Source organism: Mus caroli, chromosome 16 (assembly GCF_900094665.2).
Source record: "Mus caroli chromosome 16, CAROLI_EIJ_v1.1, whole genome shotgun sequence".
NCBI lineage: Eukaryota > Metazoa > Chordata > Mammalia > Rodentia > Muridae > Mus > Mus caroli.
Genome location: NC_034585.1, coordinates 10,514,746 through 10,538,973, shown reverse-complemented (window position 1 = coordinate 10,538,973; position 24,228 = coordinate 10,514,746). Strand labels below are relative to the sequence as shown.

Genomic DNA, 24,228 nt, shown 5'->3' with positions numbered 1-24,228 from the left:
CTGGCCTCGAACTCAGAAATCTGCCTGCCTCTGCCTCCCGAGTGCTGAGATTAAAGGTGTGCGCCACCACGCCCGGCAGTTCCAGACTCTCTGTAGGACTTTAGGCTGTCTGTCAATCACTCTGGCTCAGCGCTTGACCAGATCCCCCACATGAGGAATGAATGGTTCAGGTATGCTGTGCAGCATATACGGTCACAAGGAACCTTTTAGGGACCAGTATACTTGCTTAACCTGCCACCTCTTGTCCTCACCCCATGCTAGCAGGGTCAGGATGCTACTCTCTCAGAAATCATCAGTAGCCAGGCCCTGAAGCAGCAGAGGTGTGGGAAACTGTGGGGAGGGAAATGGAATCTATCAAGAGCTAGCAAGGGCAGTTAATAAACTTGCTCTAAATCATCAGCTATGTGATGTCTAATGTCCCTTCCCTGCCAGATACTTTTCTTCCTCTGCACAATAGGAAAGCAGCTCTTCCCTGTGCTGCAGGGTCTCTTCTAACTCACCTAGCTCCTGGGCTTAGATTAGACAAGTGCTGGGCTGAGCATGTGGCTCAGTTAATAGTAGACTGCTTGCTTATCACGCACAAAGCCCCAGCACTGCATGCACTGGGTGTCGTCATCGTGATCTATGACTAAGCCCAGAACTGAGCAGGTGGAAACAGGAGGGTAAGAAATTCAAAAGCATCTGTAGCTACACAGAGAGGTGAAAGTGATTCACCCAGCATCACATGTATTACAGCATCAAAACACTGTAAAAATGGAATCCAAACAGCCAGCTCATGGGGATCCTTTCTCCTCCGTTCACCTCAAACCGCATGTAAAAGTATCTTTTATTCACTTGAAGTAAGTGTTGTCTTGGAAGCTTACTGCCGCTGGCTGCTAACCTAGGCCTAGTCCTGGAAGCTTCTCTAGCCTCTGTACAATCTTATCTAGGCCTAGAATGTTTTCAGCTTCTGAGACTTACTGCTGAATAAGCTTAACCTTTCTAGTTCTTTCTGAACTCTGGTTGGCTGGTTCAACTCAGCTCTTTTGACTTGAACTCTTCTTCCAACTGATTTATTCAATCAAGCTTCTCTCTCTCTCAGCATCTCATGAATGGCTGTACTTGACCTCATATCATCTTTGGCAATATGTTCTAATCTTCTGGCTCCTATTCTGTCATATCCTATTCTGTCAAGGCTTTCTCTGATTCATCACTTTGTCTGACACTGAATTAGACATTACTTTCATACATGGCTGCTTCCTTCTACAAACTAACTTTACCTTCATTGTTTGGGATTAAAGGTGTGTACTAAGGACTGAGCCATACCACAACTTGAAACAGTTTTTTTTCAGTAAATAACACAATCTTGGGGTTCACGGTGTGCTCAAATATCTTCAACACCTTGAGCGACATCTTACCTACGCTGGGCAACTTCCTGGTGCAGGTCACATACATCCGTGCTTGTGAGCATGTCCTTGGAGCTACAGCACAGTAGAAACCTCCTTGTGTTTTCCAGCACCATTCAGTTAGTCACCCTGCTCTTTAGGGCTAAATGCTGAAAATTGCAAGATACCAGGGGAGTTCTTAAACTTTAAAGCAAGAACATTATGGTGATCCCCACCAGAAGCTCGGCTTCTGGCCAGATTGCTCAGTGGGTAAAGGTGCTTGCTGCCAATCCTGATGAATCTGAGTTCAATCCCCAGGACCCATAGGGGGAAAAGAGAGAGCTGACTCCAGCATGTTGTCTTCTGATGAAGAGATGTACGTGCCACGGCATGTGTGCACTACCCCCACACACTCAAAATAAATAAGTACAGATAATTTTTTTAAAAATCAACTTTATTCCATGCATTAGTTACTTTCTTATCAATGTTACAAAACATCTGACAAAAACAACTTGCAGGGAGAAGGGTTTAGGGCTCAGGGTTTAAAAGGGGATGCTGTTCATCTTGGAAAAATCATGGTGGTGGGAGAATGAGAAAGCTAGTCACATTGTTCTCTAGTCAGACAGCAGAGAGGGGTGTCTCAGTCTCAGCTATATAGTTTGGGATTTCAATCCATGGAATGGTGCTGCCAGTGTTCAGAGTGGCTCTTCCTTCCTCTGTTAAACCTCTCTAGAGACTCACTCATAGGCACATCCACAAGTGTCTCTTAGATGATTCCAAATGCAAGCAGTCTGGCACTTCAGATGAACTGTCATACTCAATAATGACATCAACAACTAAACTGATGGAACATTTTATACCACACACAGGGAGGGGCATGTGACCTAATTTGATTTTCAAATAGCCCCAGGATGTCAGAACTGTTACTCAATTTCAAAGATGAGAAGTTGAGACTCTGAAAAGGATGGGATGAGAGTGAGACTGAGATCTATGTTCTGGGGCTGTAGCTCAGTGTAGATTACTTATCTGGCATGCATAGGGCCATTGATGTGATCCCCAGTGCCACAAAATAAATAGATGATAGAGAGATAGATAGATAGATAGATAGATAGATAGATAGATAGATAGATAGATAGTAGATAGATAGATGTGTCATACTCCAAAACCCTGGAAAAGCACCATCATTATTATATATAAAAGAAAACAGAGCACTGATTGAGTATCCAAACCTCCAAATGATGTGAAAATATGCTCCCAGAGATTAGAAGACCTTTTGGAACATTTTGAATCCTGGGCTTTTAAATTAGGGATGCTTCAAGGATATAAAGTCTATGTCAATGGTCCAAAATCTGAAAAGCTCCCAAATGTGAAGCAAAATCCAACACAAGCATTTCAGATAGACAGCCCATCTGTGTGTCGACTGCATTGCCCTCAGAACATGCAAACAGGCAGTGGGCATGGTGATTGTGAGGATTAGGATTACTGTTGAGTTGGCAGATTCTACAGTCAACCAGGAGACAAACCTCAGGGCAGAACTATCTAGAGGTTAACAGAGGCAAGGAGACCTGCCATAAATATGGCTGTCACTACTGGCTGAGGTCCTGGACTGAATTAAAAGGGGAGTGGTCTGAGTGCCAGCACTCTTCTCTTTGATTCCTGGTGGCAGATGCAATGCGATCACATGCCTCACATTCCTGCCATCATGCCCTCCCCACCATATCTATCCTCTCAAGACAAGAGCCCAAAACTCTGCCTTTCTTAAGTTTCAAGACATCAGTCGGAGCTGAACCTCTGCCACAGGGCTCCATACCCAAATAGTGCTGGGAGAGATCTAGCCTCACAGGATTACCAACAAGTCTGTGAACACAGGTAAAACCACCACTGCTACTTAGAGGGACCTTCCAAGAACCCCCAGGACACAGGAACTAAGGAGCAGCTTGGGACGAGAGCCTTCCAGTTTCCATCTGCGCCCAGAGCTGATACTGTGTGACAGCGCTACATATACAAAAACCACCAAGAGAGGGCTGGTATCTTAGGAGAACCGACACACCTGAGAGCACAGGCAAGACCACCACTTCTGTTCAAATTCCTGGCCCAAGAGGGACCCTCCCAGAGCCATCAGGATACATGAACCAAGGACAAGATCAGTCTGATTTCTGTCTGCACCCTAGAGCTGATCCTGTAACACAGCTCTTCATGCCCAAATTACTCCCAGACAGAACTAGTCTCCCAGGAGGACTGACACAGAGGCTTGCAGGAAGGACAAGCCATAGTCAGAGACAGTAAGACCAGCTAACACCAGAGATAACCAGATGTTGAGAGGCAAGGGCAAGAATATAAGCCACAGAAACCAAGGCTACTTGGCATCATCAGAACCCAGTTCTCCCACCACAGCAAGTCCTGGATACCCCAACACACCAGAAAAGAAAGACTCTGATTTAAAAATCACATCTTATGGTGATGATAGATGACTTTAAGAAGGACATAAATAACTCCCTTAAAGAAATACAAGAGAACACAGGTAAACAGGTAGAAGGCCTTAAAAGGAAACACAAAAATCCCTTAAAGAATTACAGGAAAACACAAACAAACAGGTGATAGAATTGAACAAAACCATCCAGGATTTAAAAATGGAAATAGAAACAATAAAGAAATAACAAAGGGAGACAACCCTGGAGATAGAAAACCTAAGAAAGAGATCAGGAGTCATAGATGCAAGCATCACCAACAGAATACAAGAGATAGAAGAGAGAATTGCAGGGGCAGAAAATACCATAGAAAACATTGACACAACAGTCAGAGAAAAGGCAAAATGCAAAAAGCTCCTAACCCAAAACATCCAGGAAATCCAGAACACAATGAGAAGATGAAACCTAAGGATAATAGGTATAGAAGAGAGTGAAAATTCCCAAGTTAAAGGGCCAGTAAATATCTTCAACAAAATTGTAGATGAAAACTTCCCAAACCTAAAGAAAGAGATACCCATGAACATACAAGAAACTTACAGAACTGCAAATGGGTTTGACCAGAAAAGAAATTCCTCCCATCACATAATAGTCAAAATACCAAATGCACAAAACAAAGAAAGAGTATTAAAAGTAGTAAGGGAACAAGGTCAAGTAACATATAAAGGCAGACCTATCAGAATTACACCAGACTTCTCACCAGAGACATGAGAGCTTGAAGATCCTGGGCAGATGTTATACAGACCCTAAGAGAACACAAATACCAGCACAGACTACCATACCAGCCCAAACTCTCAATTACCATAGATGGAGAAACCAAGATATTCTATGACAAAAACAAATTTACACACTATCTTTCCACAAATCCAGCCCTACGAAGGATAATAGATGGAAAACACCAACACAAGGAAGGAAACTACACCCTAGAAAAAGCAAGAAAGTAATCTTCTTTCAACAAATGCAAAAGAAGATAGCCACACAAACATAAAAACAACATAAAAAATAACAGGTAGCAACAATCACTATTCCTTAATATCTCTTAACATCAATGGACTCAATAAAAAGATATAGACTAACAGCCTGGGTATGTAAACAGAACCCAGCATTTTGCTGCATGCAGGAAACACACCTCAGTGTCAAAGACAAACACCACCTCAGAGTAAAGGGTTGGAAAACAATTTTTCAAGCAAACCATCCCAAGAAACAAGCTGGAGTAGCCAGTCTAATATTGAACAAAATCAAATTCCAACCTTAAGTTAGCAAAAAAGTTAAGGACGGACACTTCATACACATCAGTAGAAAAAACTACCAAGATGAACTCTCAATTCTGAACATCAATGCTCCAAACACAATTTCAGCCATATTCATAAAAGAAAGTTTACTAAAGCTCAAAGCACACATTGCACCTCACACGATAATAGTGGGAAACTTTAACACCCCACTCTCATCAATGAACAGATCATGGAAACACAAACTAAACAGAGACACAGTGAAACTAACAGAAGTTATGGACCAAAAGGATTTAACAGATATCTATAGAACATTTCATCCTAAAAAAAAAAAAGAATATATCTTCTTCTCAACACCTCATGGTATCTTCTCCAAAACTGACCATACAATCATTAGCAAATCAGACCTCAACAGATGTAAGAAGATTGAGATAATCTCACGCCTCCTAACAGATAACTACAGATTAAGGCTGGTCTTCAATAGCAAAAAAAAAAAAAAAAATAGGAAGCCCACATACAAATGGAAGCTGAGCAATGCCCTACTCAATGATAACTTGGTCAAGAAAGAAATAAGGAAAGAAATTAAAGACTTTTTAGAATTTAATGAAAATGAAGGTACAACATACCCAAACTCATGGGACACACTGAAAGCATTTCTAAGAGGAAAACTCATAGCTCTGAGTGCCTCCAAAAAGAAACTAGAGAGAGCATACACTAGCAGCTTAACAGTACACCTGAAAGCTCCAGAACAAAAAGAAGCAAATACACCCAAGAGGAGTAGACAGCAGGAAATAATCAAACTCAGGGCTGAAATCAGCCAAGTAGAAACAAAAAGAACAATACAAGTAATCAACCAAACCAGGAGCTGGTTCTTTGAGAAAATCAACAAGAGAAACCCTTAGCCAGACTAACCAGAGGGTACAGAGACAGTATCCAAATTAGCAAAATAAAAAAGGAAAAGGGAGACATAACAACAGAAACTAAAGAAATTCAAAACACCATTAGATCCTACTACAGAAGCCTGTACTCAACACAACTGGAAAATCTGGATAAAACAAACAATTTTCTAGACAGATAACAAATACCAAAGTTAAATCAGGATCAGATAAACCATCTTAACAGTCCCATAACCCCTAAAGAAATAGAAGCAGTTATTAGAAGTCTCCTGACCAAAAAAACAAAACAAAACAAAAAAAACAAAAAACAAAAAACAAAAAAAACCCAGGACCAGATGGGTTTAGTGCAGAATTCTATCAGACCTTCAAAGAAGGCCTAATACCAATACTCTTCAAACTATTCCACAAAATAGAAACAGAAGGAACACTACTCAATTTGTTCTATGAAGCCACAGTTATGCTGATACCAAAACCTCACAAAGACCCAACAAAGGAAGAGAACTCCAGACCAATTTCCCTTATCAATATTGATTCAAAAATACTAAATAAAATTTTCACAAATTGAATCCAAGGACACACCAAAATGATCATTTACGAGTCACTAGCAGAGCGGTCAGGCAGAGACTCCTCTTGGTTTTTTTCCCTCCTGCCTGAGGATCTCCTACAGAGAGCTGCAACAATGCCCAAAAGAAAGGTTGCAGGTGATGCAAGCCAGGAGCCAAAGAGAAGATCAGCCCGACTGTCTCCTATGCCTGTTACCTTTACACTGGAGTTGAAACATAAAAGAGCACCAACTTCAAGGAAAACCAAGACCACAAATGTCGTGGAAGAAAACAAAGATGCAGGTACCATACCAATTCCTGAAACTGAGCCAGAAGATGTTAAAGAAGAAGGCAATGTGGAAAATGCTGAAAATGGAGAAGCCAAGATTATTGAGGCACCCGTTCCTAAAATGGAAGCTGAGGAAGTAAAGGAACGTGTAAATGAAGACACTGAAGAAGATGGAGGAGAAAAGAAGGAAGCCGTGGCAGCAGAAGGCAAAGATGATGAGCTAGAAGCAAACATTCAAGATGTGGAGAAAGATGAAGATGGAAAAGAGCAGAAAGATACAGGTGAGGAGGTGGAAGATGGAAAAAATGGAAGAAGAAGGCCTAAAAGAGAAACCAGGTGCAGCTGAAAGCAAAGATGCAAAGGATGCCAAAGATGATGAAGAGAAAGGAGACAGTGAAAAAGGAGAAGATGGCAGAGAGGAAGGCGATGGGAAGAAGGAAGAAGAGAAAGATGACAAAGAAGGGGACTCTGAAACAGAGGAAGAAATAAAAGAACAGAAGAAAGAAACTGAGGAGGAGGATGGGAAGTGCAAAGAGGAGGAAATCAAAGAAGATAGAAAGGAAGATCTGCATAAGGAAGATGGAAAGGAGAAGGATGATGGAACAGAGGAGGGTAGAAAGGAGGAAGAAGAGCAAGAGGATGATGCAGGTGAAAGGAGTGATGAAAACAAGGTGGAAGAAGAAGAAGAAGAGGAAGAAGAAGAAGAAGAAGAAGAAGAAGAAGAAGAAGAAGAAGAAGAAGAAGAAGAAGAAGAAGAAGAAGAAGAAGAAGAAGAAGAAGAAGAAGAAGAAGAAGAAGAAGAAGAAGAAGAAGAAGAAAAAGAAGAAAACAAAGACTTCAAACAAGATGGAGAGAAAGAGGAGCCTCTGAGTGTTGTCTAAAACTGCCCTCTGTGAGATCATAATTAGGTAACATGTATCTTCCTGTTGTAATGTTAGTAGAGATAAATATTTTTATCAGATATTTTATAAACAGTGCTTTTCTTTAGCATCATTCAATCTTGGATCATCGTCATACAGGTTATTAGTTGCAAAACGCCTAACATGACACCTTTATACATTTTGTGATTATAGTAGTGCAAAATATAAAATGAATACTTGCAACTTTGTGAATATCATTGTGTGTAAGTTATGCATTAAATCTTTTGAGTTTCAATTTTATTCTTATACATGGTAATATTGCAGAGTAGGAGAATTCCAAAAGAAAGAATTTGGTACAACTTTGATGTAGTTCTTTAGGTTGCTTTTATAAAGAAGGTCAACTATTTTCAGGTAATGCTAAGAGTTAGAATTGCCTTACCAAATACAATTGTATTAGTAGCTTGGAAAGAATATAAAATTTTAATTTCCATTTTGAAGAAATTTGAATGTTTATTTCAGGAGGGCAGTTTTGACTATATGTGTATGCACAAAGTTTTGCTGGATTTATCATAATACAAGAGTTCCACAAAAAACCAAAAACCAACCAACCAACCAAACAAAAAAGATCATTCACCATGATTAAGTAGGATTCATCCCAGAGATGCAGGGATGTTTCAATATATGGAAATCCATCAATGTAATGCCGTACATAAACTCAAAGAAAAAAGCTACATGATCATTTCATTAGCTGCTGAAAAAGCATTTGACAAAATTTGACATCACTTCATATTAAAAGTATTAGAAAGATCAGGATTTCAAGGCCTATACCTAAACATAGTAAAAGCAATATACAGCAAACCAGTAGGCAACATCAAACTAAGTGGAGAGAAACTTGAAGCAATCCCACTGAGATGCCAAAGCTTTTAAATTCAGACTCCATTTAAGAGAACCTGACCTAAGTTTGAACTCAGGTAGACTAACAGGCTGGTACCTAGCATTAGTTTCCAGGTTGCCCCCCAACAGAACCTGAGCCTAGCTCTGGTCTCTAGGCTAATTAATCCCCAACAAGAGCAGAGTTTCCAGATTACACCTCCAACAAGACCAGTGTCTCCAGGTTATTCCCCCAACAAACCTGCACGTACCAGGTTACAAGCCCATCCCTTGCCTAACAATCACCAATGCAGAGGGAAACAGAAGTTAAGTTTATGATATGACCCCCAGCACCAGGCAATTATGTTAAAGGCCACAAGAGCTTTCCAATTAGATGTTTGCACAGGTATTCCCTGCTTGCTGCTTACTATAAAGCCTTGACCCAATAGACATTTGGGGCTCCTCCCACCACCTAAACGGTCCTGTGTGATGGCAGTGCACTGGTGGGGGTGGGGGGCAAGCTAGCTCGAAAAGAATAAAGACCCTGCTGTGAGTTACATCAGATTGGCTCCTTTGTTTGTTTTTGGGGATCACTAATATTTCCCTGGCACAACACCACTAAAATCAGGAACTAGACAAGGCTGCCCTCTCTCTCCCTATCTATTTAATATAGTGCTTGAAGTTCTAGCTAGAGCAATTAGACAACAAAAGGAGGTCAAAGAGATACAAATTGGAAAAGAAGAAGTCAAAATATCACTATTTGCAGATGATATGATAGTATACTTAAGTGACCACAAAAACTCCACCAGAGAACTCCTACAGCTGATAAACAACTTCAGCAAGTTGGCTGGATATAACATTAACTCAAACAAATCCTCTACTCAAAGGATAAACAGGGTGAGAAAGAAATTAGGGAAACAACACCCTTCACAATAGCCACAAACAATATAAAGTATCTTGGTATGACTCTAACCAAACAAGTGAAAGATCTGTATGTATGACAAGAACTTCAAGTCTCAGAAGAAAGAAATCAAAGAAGATCTCAGAATATGGACAGATCTTCCATGATCATGGCTTGGCAGGATTAATATAGTAAAAATGGCCACCTTGCCGAAAGCAGTCTACAGATTCAATGCAATCCCCATCAAAATTCCAGCTCAATTCTTCATAGAGTTAGAAAGAACAATTCTCAAATTCATTTGGAATAACAAAAGACCCTGGATAGAGAAAGCTATTCTCAAAAATAAAAGAACTTCTGGGGGAATCACCATCCGTGATCTCAAGCTGAACTACAGAGCAATAGTGATAAGAACTGCATGGTATTAGCACAATAACAGGCAGATAGATCACTGGAATAGAATTGAAGACCCAGAAATGAACACCTATGGTCACTTGATCTTTGACAAAGGAGCTAAAACCATTCAGTGGGAAAAAAGACAGCATTTTCAACAAATGGTGCTGGTTAAACAGGCAGTCAACATATAGAAGAATGCAAATTGATCCATTCTTATCTCCCAGTACAAAGCTTAAGTCCAAGTGGATCAAGGACCTCCACATAAAACCAGATACACTGAATCTAATAGAAGAGAAAGTGGGGAAAGCCTTAAACACATGGGCACAGGGGAAATTTTCCTGACAGAACATTAATGGCTTATGCTCTAAGATCAACAATACACACATGAGACCTCATAAAATTACAATGCTTCTGTAAGGCAAAGGACTCTGTCAATAGGACAAAACAGCAACCAACAAACTGGGAAAAGATCTTTACCAATCCTACATCTGAAAGAGGGCTAATATCTAATATATAGAAAGAACTCAAGAAATTAGACTCCAGAGAACCAAATAACCCTATTAAAAAATGGGAGCCGGGCGTGGTGGCGCACGCCTTTAATCCCAGCACTTGGGAGGCAGAGGCAGGCGGATTTCTGAGTTCGAGGCCAGCCTGGTCTACAAAGTGAGTTCCAGGACAGCCAGGACTATACAGAGAAACCCTGTCTCGAAAAACCAAAAAAAAAAAAAAAAAAAAAAAAAAAAAAAAAAAAAAATGGGAACAGAGCTAAACAGAGAATTCTCAACTGAGGAAACTTGAAGAGCTGAGAAGCACCTAAAGAAATGTTCAACATCCTTAGTCATCAGAGAAATGCAAATCAAAACAACCCTGAGATTCCACTTCACACCAGTCAGAAGACTAATCTCAAAAACCCAGGTGACAGCAGATGCTGGCAAGGATGTGGAGAAAGGAACACTCCTCCATTGTTGGTGGGATTGCAAGCTGGTACAACCACTCTGGATATCAGTCTGGCAGTTCCTCAGAAAATTGGACATAGTATTACCTGAAGACCCAGATATACCACTCCTGGGCATATACCCAAAAGATTCTCCACCATATAACAAGGACACATGCTCTGCTATGTTCATAGCAGCCTTATTTACCATAGCCAGAAGCTGGAAAGAACCCAGATGTCCTTCAACAGAGGTATTGATATAGAAAATGTGGTACATTTAAACAATTTACACAGCTCAGCTATTAAAACGATGAATTCATGAAATTCTTAGGCAAATGAATGGAACTAGAAAATATCATCCTGAGTGAGGTAACCCAATCACAAAAGAACAGACACGGTTTGTACTCACTGATAAATAAATGGATATTAGTGCAAAAGCTCTGAATACCCAAAATACAATTCACAGACCACATGAAGCTTAAGAAGAAGGATAACCAAAGTGTGAGTGCTTGGTCCTTCTTAGAAAGGGGAACAAAATACTAACGAGAGCAAATATGGAGACAAAGTGCAGAGCAGAGACTGAAGGAAAAGCCATCCAGAGACTGTCCCACCTGGAGATTCATCCCAGGTACACTCACCAAACTCTGACACTATTGTGCATGCTAAAGGATGCTTGCTGAAGGAGCCTGATATAGCTGTCTCCTGAGAGGCCCTGCCAGAGCCTTACAAATACAGAGTCAGATGCTGGCAGCTAACCATTGCACTGAGTGTGGGGACAGTGGAGGAGCTAAAGAAAGGACTGAAGGAGCTGAAGGGGTTTGCAGAAAGAACAATATCAACCAACCAGACCCCCCAGAGTTCCTAGGGACTAAGCCACTAACCAAAGAGTGCACACGGCTTCAGTTGCTTGTGTAGCAGAGAATGGCCTTGTCAGGTATCAATGAGAGGAGAAGTCCTTGGTCCTATGAAGGCTGGATAGATGCCCCAGTATAGGGGAATTGTGGGTGGGGAGGAGGGAGTGGGTGGGTTGGTGGAGGAACCCCCTCATCGAAGCAGGAGGAGGGTAATGGGACAGGGAAGGTTTCCAGGAGTCAGGGGAAACCGGGTAAGGGGATAACACTTGAAATGTAAATAATTTTTTTTCTTAAAAAAACAAAAGACATTAGTTGTCTGAGAAGATTGATAAAAAGGGCACACTAAGGATTTGGATTAAACCAGGGTTAAAGCTCATGCCTGTTTACATAAAAGAAGACTTCAAACCTCAGAAAGGCAGATCCAGGAAGTATTGAGGTGAGACCTTACAGGGTGCTCTTTGCTTCTTCCAAGCATGTGTGATGGAAACTAACATCCTAGGACACCCCCTCCTGGTATTTCCCCGAAGGCAGACACCCATCAGCTGCCAACAATGCTTAAGGAGCACAAATCATCTGAAGAGGCCAAGGAGGCTTAGAGGCTGGCTAGGGAAGATGGGTGCATTTCACAACTGAGTTCATTTACTGTTAGATGAGTATTACTGTCACAAAGCATCCAGGAGCTGAGTCACTTCTGGGGGAAGAAGCAGCTAAATCCATCTTTTTATCCCCAAATGCCACCCCAGGGGTACACGTGCCTCACGAGCACCACCAGCAGCAGCAGCAAACAAGACGAGTGCCAGGGACGGCTGAGATGGGCCCACAGGTTCAGCCATTTATCTTGAGAATCTTGTTACCCAGGAACAGAAAAAATGGGTAGAAGAAATTAACAATGGAGAAACTGCTGCTGGATTGATGAATCAACTGATTGAGTGAGTTTTTGAGACAGGGTTTCACTCTATAGCCCAGGTTAGCCTTTTAGTCCTCCAGCCTCAGCCTCCCTTGGGCTGGGATGTCAAACATGAGTCACTCTCAGTTTGAAACGTCTATGAACACAGGCTAGGAGAATAAATAGCTACAGTCCGAAGAACTCTCCCTTAGTGTAAGCTCAGGCTCAGGTGGCTAGGCTCTGCGTGCATCTTGCAGCCACTCACTCTCCATAGCTGCTACACAGGATGAAGGCTCGTTGTTCTTCTCAACAATCTGGGAAGTGGGTGCCTTCATCATAACCATCTCTTTCTAGTTGAATCTTAAAGACGTGGAGAGGTCATGAGTGATATGTCAAGGACAACTACTGCATGGCAGGGCTGGGAGTCCAATCCAGACTTGATTAGAAAGCCTTTGTGCTAGAGTGAAGAACTAGCAAAACTCTAGACCCTGTGCAGGAGTCACATGTTCCTACCAGGTTGGACATGTCACTCCAACACAAGTCCAAAGTGACAGGGCCAGTGGTCAAGGTGAAACTCCACATACCTACTAGTACTTTTATCACATTGACGCTGTTGTTGTCTTGGTGCGGTTTTGGGTTTTGATTTTGGTTTTCAGGTTTGTTTTATTTTGTTTTTAAGTGTTTGCAGTTATTATTGGGTTTGGTGCTAGGGTGTGGGGAGCCTAGAGACTCACATTTGGTTGGCAAATGTTTTACCACATTTAAATAAAATGTTTTTTAAAAAATCTTTAACTATAAATTCTAAAATGTACATGCATGATGCAGATGCCCATGGAGATCAGAAGAGGGTATTGAATCCCCTGTTTCTGGAGTTACAGGTAATTGTGAGCCACGTGTCACATGGGTGCTGAGAACCGGACGCCAGTCCTCTACAAGAGCAGCAAGCACTTGTAGCCACCTCTTTAGCCCCAGCTCATCATCTTCTTTAAGAATAAACTTAGCAACCTAATTAAACTCTAGTCCCTAAACCCACATCTCCATGGGAACATCTTCCTGACCTTGACCCATGAGAGGGTACATAGAGAATGTATCTAAGCCCAATTAAACCCTGGTAGCAGCCTACTCTTTACTGTTGTCAGCCACCCAAGTGAGAAAGCAGCTCATTTTAGGCCCCAAGCATTATCTCACAGCAGGTGCTGAGCAGCTATCCTCTCTCTCTCTAGTGTTAATTGAATGAGAAGCAAGCAGCCAGATGAATTTTAATGAATCATTCTTTTCCAAAGAGGTGAAGTAACTGCCTTTAATTTCAAAGCTCTTGGCTGCAATATTCCAGAGGCCTGTCTTGAGAAGGAGGACGAAGCTGGAGCCTAAAAGAAAGCAGAGTGCAGTCCAAAATTCATCTTTGGACTCTATGGCCTGTGAGGAAGACTGTGGCTGCAGAGCCATGAGGCCTCCACGCCCTTTCAGAAGTTGTTAGTCTCTATCTCAGCCTGAAGCACATTTTTTTTTCAGCTTCTCTGAATTTCTAGTTTCTCAGCTTCATCTGTCCTGTCCAAGCACATCAAGGGAATCCAAGGTGCATTGTGTCCCCCGAAGCCCCATGTGTTAAAGGCTTGGCTCCCAGAAGGGTGCTATCAGGAGGCAGTGAGCACAAAAGAAGTAGAGCTGTGGATTGGAGACTGTGGGTAGGGTAGCGAAACCCCAATCTTTCCTCTTCGTTTCCATCTACTTCTTACCCACAAGGAGAAAGCCATAAGCCCAAGGCAATGACTACACATTGACCCTCCAAAACTGAGCTAAAATAAAACTTTTAGTCTCTGTGAGTGTGTGTGTGTGTGTGCGTGCGTGCATGTGCACATATGAACATACACATGGGAACCAGAGTATAGCCTCAGGTGTTTCTCAGGAGCTACACACCTTGCTTTGTTTTGTTTTAATATTCTTTTTTGTTTTGTTTTGTTTTTGTTTTTGTATTTGTTTTTCGAGACAGGGTTTCTCAGTATAGCCCTGGTTGTCCTGAAACTCACTCTGTAGACCAGGCTGGCCTCGAACTCAGAAATCTGCCTGCCTCTGCCTCCCAAGTGCTGGGATTAAAGGCATGTGCCACCACGCCCGGCTCTCGTTTTAATATTCTTATTTAGATTTACTTATTTTATGTGTATGGTTATTTTGCTTGCTTGTATACCAAATGTGTGCCTTGTGCATGCAGAGAGGCCAGAAGAGGGAGTCAGAACCCTTGGAACTGGAGTTACAGATGGTTGTGAACTGCTATGTGGAAACCAAACCCCGATTCTGTGCAAGAGCAGCTTACCTACGGAGCCATCTCTCCCACTCCAACTTGTTTCTTGTTTCTTGTTTTGTTTGTTTGTTTTGTGTTGGTGTTTGAGACAAGATCTCTTTTTGTCCTGAAACTCACCAAGCAGGCTAGGCTGGCTGTCCAGAGAGCCCCAGTGACTGTTGTGTCTCCATCTCCCAGTGCTGGGATTATAATCTTAACAATATAATCTTACACACCTTTTTATGTTTGTGCTGAAGATCCAAACTTGGAGCCTCATGCGTGCACAGCAAACACTGAACCATCTCCTCAGTTCCCATCTTGTTCTCTGTATAAGTTGCTTTGCCTCATATATTCATTACAATAACAAAAACCTGGTTGAGTGTATAGTCAGCATTGTAATTAGGGTAGAGGGAAAAGACTTGGACCCAAATCCTCTCTGAATTTTTGTAACTGCTGACATGACCTGCTTGCTAAGCCCCAGTATTGAACTCTGTGTGGTACCATATCTGTCTGCCTATTTTTGGTTGCATGACACCTTGGTGACATTTATGACACAAGGTCCGGCTTGTTCTGAACACCCTCTCCAGGGCAAAGATTTATCACCACGTAGAATGTTCCTAAGATTTTGTGGCAGACAGAAGGTGCAGCTCCCAAGTGGGATTTCCAAAAAGGCTTCTTGTGAATAATGTATGTGTTACCTCTGAGCTGGCACTCTAAATGAGATGACGCTTGAGTCCTGGTGGATTCTTGGAGCATGTGTAATGTCATTTTGCATTATTCAATGTCCTTCCTTTCCCCAACACTTCCAGATGACCTTCAGTGAGTCACTGGGCCACTCTGCCACAGTTCTAGGCCCAGTGAGAGGGGCTCAGACTGATTCCTGAGGCCAGTTGGGACCATGCAAGTTAATGTCTAAGACAGCTACGCTGGCTCAGTCAGCAGAGTGCTCATCCACCATGCAAAGTTCTTAGCATTAACCAGACATGGTGGTGTGTGCCTGTAGCCCAAGGCTTAGGTGGGTGAGGGCAGGAAGCAAGTTTGAGGCCAGCCTGGACTACCTGAGATTCCACCTCAAAAACAAAGTAAATGAAATAGAAAGAGAGCGTATGTTCTTCTGGCTGTTTAGTTAAAACTGTGGAAACAACCCTATAATAAGATAATTGGCCAATTAGGACAGCATAAACAACTAACCACATGATGGTTCACTGTATTACTCATGGGTTTGTTTTTTAATTTCAATTTCCTTCATGAATCCAGACAATTTTAAATCCATCCTGAGCTGTGAATCAAGAATTTTTTACAACTCCCCAATTTCCAATTTGCATACCAACTCATGAATTAGCAGAAGGCCCTGGTCATGCAGGGATGGTTAGGAAACCAAGTAGTACCTCAGAAAACTGTGCTTGGTTGGGGCTATAATGGGGATCTGGGAGAAAGAGACTCTGAAAGAGAGATTAGCAGTTTCTTTAGACATTTTAGGCGTGAATGACTTCATAGCTTCTGCTTCCTGTGTTTCTGTGCAGAGGGAGGTGCTGCCAAGCTTTTTTTCACACAGTGCCACTGGATCGATGAATGGATGGGGCTGAGCCCCAGGAAGCAAGAGCACCTCACGACACACACCCTAGCATCACAGTTGACTTTTAAATCTGGGACTGAAGCTCTGGTCCAGGTCTGAGTGAAGAGTGCCTTGCTTGGTACTTCTTGAGGTGAACACCTGTCACTGTGGGGTGTCACTGTCTCAGTTTAACAGAGCAAAGAGAGAAAAGATACCGAGTCTAGATGATGAAGTCATTTCCAGTAAAACTAGGATCAGAATGGCAAGGAGACGGGTTGTCAGTAAAGTGCCTTGACACAAACACAAGGACATGACTAAGCCCTAGAAACCCTCAAGAAATAAATGCTGGGTATGGCCGCACATGCTTGTCTGTGTTCTCAGGTAGAGCCAGCCAGACTAGCAGGGTCACTCATTCTGGAACCTGTTTCAGAAGCACAAAACGAGGAAGGACACCTGACCTTGACCTCTCTGTGTGAACCTGGGCATGTACACGTGTACACGCACACACATATAAAAACAAAGCACCACCATCACCCTACTAAAACCAAAGTGAGCTGAAAGGACGAGTTACACTGGGGCTGCTTGGTTACACTTGGGGAAGGGTGGGTAAGCCTAGACTCTGACGTGGGTGTGAGTGGAATATGCTGCCCACAATACCCAAGTCTAGAAAACTCCAGCATGAACTACTGAGAGCCCACGTCAGGAAAAGCTATTTTGAGTCCAGCTGGGAAGTTTGGCTCCCATAAGTGTATAAAATCATGCATGGTGGCACACACACCTATAGACTTTGTACTCTGAAAATGGAGGCAGGAGAAGTTCAAGTTATCTTTGACGTCATAGCAAGTTTGAGGCCAGACTGGACTATATTCGACCTTGTCTCAAAACGAGACAAGTGGGGGAGAGGGGAGGAGACAGTCTACAAAAGTGGGGTCTGGACACTCTGACCTAGAGGCTGATCCAACCCACCACCTGCCTTTCTTGTTCAGCCTATGAATCACAAATGCTTGAGGGAGAAAAACAATTAAGATGTGAAAACGGCACAGAATTCTGACTTTAGTGCCCATAAAGGAAGTGTCAATGGAACAGGGCCATGCACATTTGTCATATATCGTCTTAACTGCTGTTCTATGCTACAACAGAACAGAGTATCTCGGTGGGATACTCTGAAACAAAACTATTTACTACCAAGTCTTGAAGAGAAGGTCCCTCTCCTAAGTGAGCCAGTCATTGTATTCTGTATTCAAGAACATTCATCACAGACTGAATAGGTGATAGTTTAGTCAATAAAATGACCTAAGTTCCACTCCCGGAACCCAACTGAGAAAGGCAGGTGTGGTAGCATGGGCTTATTGCCCAGCCCTGGGAGACAGACACAGATCCTCTGTGGTTCACTGGCCGAACCAAACAAGTGAGTTCCAGGCCAGTGAAAACTACCCTGCCTCAAAATACCAAAATGGGGAGCAACAGAGAAGACATGAGAGGTTGACCTCTGGCTTCCAAATGTACACACACACACACTCTCTCACACATTCAGAGGCACACACGTGTGCAAATATGTACAAATACACATGTATGTGCATACACATGCACATAACCACCTCTAAATTGTTTCTTATAAACTAAGGTATTAACAATTTTTAAAAATCCATTCATACTGCAGTGGCAAACAATGAAATAGCTGATATTTCTTGCCAGGTCAAATGGGCAAGATTGCTAGTATTCATATAAGCCTTCTGATTGAGGTTATGAAGCAAAAGTGCCATCTAGAATTTAAATAATAATATCCACAGCAACAGTGATGGAATATTCAATTTTATAATAGTCACTTAACCCCATTCTTATGGTGTCACAAACTACATCAGCTGTATTCTGCATAATCTTAAAAATATTCTAAGCCCTAATTGAAATGACTTTGACAATACTCATAGCAACCATTACTTTTAATTAACTTTCTGTTATGTATGTATGCGTATGTTTGTGTGCATAATAAGGGTCATACATGCGATAGGACATGTATGGAGTCTGAAGATAGCTTTTATAGAGTGGATTTTCTCTCCACTTTTATGTGTGTTTTGGGAATTGAACTTGGATCAATAGGTTTGTGAAGCAAGCTTTTACCCCCTGAGCTATCCCACTAACCCTGTGATTGCTGTAATTTTCTTTTTAAAGCCTTTGCCATGTTCCAGAAAGCATCATCAGCACTTTCTGTTTCTCTGTACACTTAACAACCCTAGTCAGGCAGGGTTGTTAAGTGATCAGGCAGTTCTCTTGGCCCATTTTGTACATGACAAAACTAAGGCAGATGATGTCAGGTCTCAGGGCCAGTGAATGCTGGCAGCAATATTCACATTGCATTATCACCTAGAAACTAGACTCTACTATGGTGCAGACAGTGTCAACGATGGAGACTGCTCTAGTCTGCAACGAAATTAGTAGTATGATCCCGAAGTAGAAACTTATGGTTTCTTTGGAGACTCAGTTGTGTCATGTGATGTTTTTCTGGAAGCTGTCTTCTGAGAGGATGTTTTGCTGAGAACAGACTTGTGGTGTTTTTCTGGAAGCTGCCTGAGAAAAGGGTGATGTTTTGGTAGAGTGGACTCTGGAGAGCGTGTGATGCTTGGAAAGGATGTAAATATAACCTAACAGGCAGTGGATGATACAGTGGCATTAGCTCGCCTTGCCACTCTGCTTGTTTTCACTGGGTTTTGCTGACACTGGTCTTCACTGACAATGCTGTGGCATTGGTTCACCCTGCCTAATTTGCTGATCATCATTTGTTGTGACTCCATAGAGAGAAATTCTCATGATATTCTGGTGGCTTCTTGCTGCTTGTGTGGACTCAGGCCAATTGGCAGAGCCTCTGGATTGAACTGCCATTGCGGATCTGTTAGTGGTGTTTGTGACTGCATGGAGCTACCACTGCTCATTCATGTGAACTGAGCTACTGATATCCTGACAACAAAGATTGGAATTGCTCCAAAGAACCATTTCTAAACAGGTCACATCTTCCTTTGCCCTATCTCTGGTAAGTGGTGGGATAGAAGAGAGGTTAAATCACTTAAGAACCCTTTTTAAAGTAGGTTTTGAAAAATCTCAGCCTACATGATACAACATATCCTTTTGCATTCTTCTGCTCATTTTAATTTGGGCAGTAGTACTTCACACTGAACTGAGTTCTGCATCCCTGGTATGATGATTAATATCCTAACAACTTTACAAGAGTCAGCTTCACCTAGGAGACAAACCTCTGGCAATGTCTGTGAGAGTGTTCCTCCACAGGCCCATGAAAGGCCCTCCACCTCCCAAAGTTCCTGAAACTACCAGTTAAGCCTTTAAAACTTAAATCCTTGGGGCACATACATTGCCCAGTGAAAAGCAAAACAACCTGGCCATTTTCATATTCCCTGAATCACCCACATGGGTTCCTCACATGATGGCTTTGCTGGGCTTATTTCCTTGGCTGGGCATGAACTAGGCCAGCTTCCATGACAACAGGCTTGCAGATGAGCAGACTGGTTTAAATTCCTAGAATGGTTCTCAGGACAATCTGGGGGCAACAAATTGCCTTTGGGTCTCACTTAGGTTTCTCTTACTCTTACTTGTTTGCTTCCTTTACTTTCTTTCTGAAAAGATCTGCCCCATTTCCCTCCAATGACTCAGTTGGTTGTCTTCCACTCAGGAGGGGTTTTGGGGAGATGGTGTCTTATAGCCAATTACAGAAATGACCAAAGTAGCAACAAACGCTGTAGGAGTTTCCTCTCAAAGTGGAGGTAGTTCTAGGGTCCTTCTCTGATGGAATTAAGAAAGTAGACAGAGAAAAAGAGGCTTGGCTTCCTGACACTGGTGGAGGAGTGGTTATAACTGAGGTTTGAATCAGTGTTGGTATGTCCTTTTACAGAGGTTTGAGTGGCCAGGCCATTAGAATACCTCTGAGTGCAGCTCCCCAGCCCAGAGACTATCTATTCTCTCACCTCTCCCTGCATCCATTTCCTTTAAGGAATGAGAGGTGACACAGAATCTGACCAATCAGAATCCTCTATCACCAGCTGCTTCCTTTCTCTCTATCATAGCACCAGTTCAGGCTGGGAAAATTAGCCAAGTCTAAGTTAAGAGGCAAACTCAGCACCTACCTCCATCTCTCTCTCCTGCTAGTGTAATACTCTCCTTCAGTATAAAATCATAAGAACAGCTGTAACTAATTTGCAAAAGATCCTCAAAATTGGCCCTGTGGATGTTCCTTTATAGGAAAGAGTCGGGAGGGTCACTGGCCTCTCAAGATTCTAGCCACCCCAGCCAGCACCTCTCAGCCAGCTGTGTTTAAGTAATTATGCAATAAGTGCCTGCAGCCTCATTATCATCTTGGGAGGTGCTGGAGTGTACAGAGGCTTGAAGTTTAGCTGAAGTTAGTATGGTGTCAGTGCACCTGTGGGGAAGTTGTCATCCATGCTGGATGAGACTTTTTGATGGTAAACCTGCTTTGGGGTCACCCATTCCCCTGTAAATAACCCCTCACAATAAACTCTTTGGTTCCCAAATGGTGCTGGCCCAACTGGTGGTTAGCCAATTACAGAAATGACCAAAGTAGCAACAAACGCTGTTGGAGAGTTTCCTCTCAAAGTGGAGGTAGTTCTAGGGTCCTTCTCTGATGGAATTAAGAAAGTAGACAGAAAAAAAGAGGCTTGGCTTCCTGACACTGGTGGGGGAGTGGTTATAAATGAGGTTTGGATCAGGAATACCAAATGGCTGAGAAGCACCTCAAAAAATGTTCAACATCCTTAATCATCAGGGAAATGTAAATCAAAACAACCCTGAGATTCCACCTCACACCAATCAGAATGGCTAAGATCAAAAATTCAGGTGACAGCAGATGCTGGCGAGGATGTGGAGAAAGAGGAACACTCCTCCATTGTTGGTGGGATTGCAAGCTTGTACAACCATTTGGAAATCACTTTGACTGGCGGCTCCTCAGAAAATTGGACATAGTACTACCGGAATATCCAGCAATCCCACTCCTGGGCATATACCCAGAAGATGTTCCAACTTGTAATAAGGACACATGCTCCACTATGTTCATAGCAGCCTTATNTATAATAGCCAGAAGCTGGAAAGAACCCAGATGTCCCTCAATAGAGGAATGGGTACAGAAAATGTGGGACATTAACACAATGGAGTATACTCAGCTATTAAAAACAATGAATTTATGAAATTCTTAGGCAAATGGATGGATCTGGAGGGTATGATCCTGAGTGAGGTAACCCAATTACAGAAGAACACACATGATGTGCATTCACTGATAAGCATATATTAGCCCAGAAACTTAAAATATCCAAGATACAATTTGCAAAACTCATGAAACTCAAGAAGAAGGAAGACCAATGAGTGGATACTTGTTCCTTCTTAGAATGGGGAACAAAATACCCATGGAAGGAGTTACAGAGACAACGTCGGAGCTAAGACTGAAGGAAGGACCATCCGGAGACTGTCCCACCCAGGGATCCATCCCATATATAACCACCAAACCCAGACACTATTGCATATGCCAGCAAGATTTTGCTGACAGGACCCTGATATAGCTACCTCTTGTGAGGCTATGCCAGTGCCTGGCAAAAACAGAAGTGGATGCTCACAGTCATCTACTGGATGGAACACAGGGCCCCTAATGAAGAAGCTAGAGAAAGTACCCAAGGAGCTAAAGGAGTCTGCAACTCTATAGGAGGATCAACAATATCAACTAGCTAGTAACACCCAGAACTATATATCTAGTTGCATATGTGGCAGAGGATAGCCTAATTGGCCATCAATGGGAGGAGAGGCCCTTGGTCTTGAGAAGATCATATGCCCCAGTACAGGGGAATGCCAGGGCCAGGAAGCGGGAGTGAGTGGGATGGGGAGCAGGGCGGGGGGGGGGGGTATAGAGAACTTTCGGGATAGCATTTAAAATGTAAATGAAGAAAATATCTAATAAAAATAAATAAATTTTAAAAAGAAGGAGAAGAGGACTTTATAAGCTACTCTTATTCTGAGATGAATACTTTTCAAAATCATCACAGCCAATGAACCAGAATCTTACCCTCACCTAACGTCTGTGCCACCCTCCAAGCAGAACCATTGTTCATTGAAACAGTTGATGAATGACTTCATGGATAGATCATCTTAATACACACACCATTTCCTGAATGAATGTAACCTGTTCCCTGAGGGCTGAGAATGACAATAATCACTCAAGTCAAATAGCTTTGACCATAGCAGGAAATCTGTATCCAAAAATCGTGCCTACAATTCATTTCTTGGCGCAGGAGAACTGTCAACTCTTAGCTTATCTACTGTGGAGGTAAAATCCTTTGGTGATGTGAGGGACATTCAAGTACAGCCTTATTACAATGAACTCCAATGTCCAAAAACTGTTCATATTCTGTGTTTGTACTGCAGTAAGGGCCAATATTTTAAGCTCTACTAAAACCAAAACAAACAAAAAGACTTTTATCTATTTGTGTTCATTTAAAAAACTAAAAGTGATATATTATTTTAAAATACCATAGTTAACAGATTTAGAGTTATTTAAAATTTTATATTGAGAAAAACGTATGTATTTCATCATGCTACAACGTTTCTGCCTAATCTATATCTCCAACCGTCTAGAGAGGAAAGAGTGTTCATGGTTTAACTCAAAGCCACAGCATTTGCTCTGACTTGAGGGCATGACTCTACTCCAGCTGTTTTACAGACATCTGTTACCTGCTTTTTCTAAAATGAGGATTTCAGTACAGATTACAAACAATCATAATATAAGTTTAAGGGAATCAAGAAAGTTATAAGACTTTGTTCTGCCTTGAACAGGTCAAACAGACTCCAGATAAGTACTCCTGTCAATCAAAAGCCTGTTGATTGCTCCAAATATAAAAGTTTCCTTTAAGTATTTAGCTTCTGTCCCTAGTATATATCTGCTTTGGCAGAATTCCACTTGGCTAGTAGACACTACCCAGAAATCAGCTGTGGACTACAAACTGATCCAAAGGGGATCTACACCACATCAACCCTAGGTAGTCCTATAAAATTAGAAAGCCCTGGACTTGGTGAAAGCTGACGTGGACCAGTCTAGCCAATGTGATTTCCCCCTGTCTCTTCAGCTGGGTCAGCAAATCAGATGCTTCAGTTGAGAATTCTTTGTTTAGCTCTGTACCCCATTTTTAATGGGGTTATTTGGTTTTCTGGAATCCAATTTCTTGAGTCTTTTATATATATATTGGATTTTAGTCCCCTATCTGATTTAGGATTGGTAAAGATCTTTTCCCAATCTGTTGGTGGCCTTTTTGTCTTATTAACAGTGTCCCTTGCCTTACAGAAGCTTTGCAATTTTATCAGGTCTCATTTGTCGATTCTTGATCTTACCCTACAAGCCATTGCTGTTCTGTTCAGGATTTTTTCCCCCTGTGACCATACCTTCGAGGCTTTCCCCCCACTTTCTCCTCTATAAGTTTTAGTGTCTCTGGTTTTATGTGGAGTTCTTTGATCAACTTACACTTGAGCTTAGTACAAGGAGATAAGAATGGATCAATTCGCATTCTTCTACATGATAACTGCCAGTTGAGCCAGTACCATTTGTTGAAAATGCTGTCTTTTTTCCACTGGATGGTTTTAACTCTGTCAAAGATCAAGTGACCATAGGTGTGTGGGCTCATTTCTGGGTCTTCAATTCTATTCTATTGATCTACCTGTCTGTCACTGTACCAGTACCATGCAGTTTTTATCAGAATTGCTCTGTAGTACAGCTTAAGATCAGGCATGGTGATTCCACCAGAGGTTCTTTTATTATTGAGAATAGTATTTGCTATCGTAGATTTTTTGTTATTCCAGATGAATTTGCAAATTGCCCTTTCTAACTCAGTGAAGAATTGAGTTGGAATTTTGGTGG

The 24,228-nt window shown here is 42.0% G+C and overlaps 2 protein-coding genes across 2 annotated transcripts in view; one reads left to right on the top strand and one right to left on the bottom strand.

Moving 5' to 3' along the window:
- Bmerb1 (bMERB domain containing 1) overlaps positions 1-24,228 on the bottom strand; it is a 123,953-nt gene that overhangs the window by 60,521 nt on the left and 39,204 nt on the right. The gene's annotated exons all lie outside the window — the stretch shown is intronic.
- LOC110311772 (high mobility group nucleosome-binding domain-containing protein 5-like) lies at positions 6,634-7,666 on the top strand. The gene is made up of 2 exons (XM_021185293.1): positions 6,634-7,011; positions 7,148-7,666. Exons 1-2 carry the CDS (start codon positions 6,634-6,636, stop codon positions 7,664-7,666), a joined length of 897 nt encoding a protein of 298 aa, XP_021040952.1.

Bases quoted from the DNA above. Each gene is read 5' to 3' on its own strand.
- LOC110311772 (XM_021185293.1), top strand. From the start codon at position 6,634: ATGCCCAAAAGAAAGGTTGCAGGTGATGCAAGCCAGGAGCCAAAGAGA. The intron at 7,012-7,147 runs GCAAACATTCAA...AAAGATGCAAAG, and splicing joins GCAAAGATGATGAGCTAGAA to GATGCCAAAGATGATGAAGA.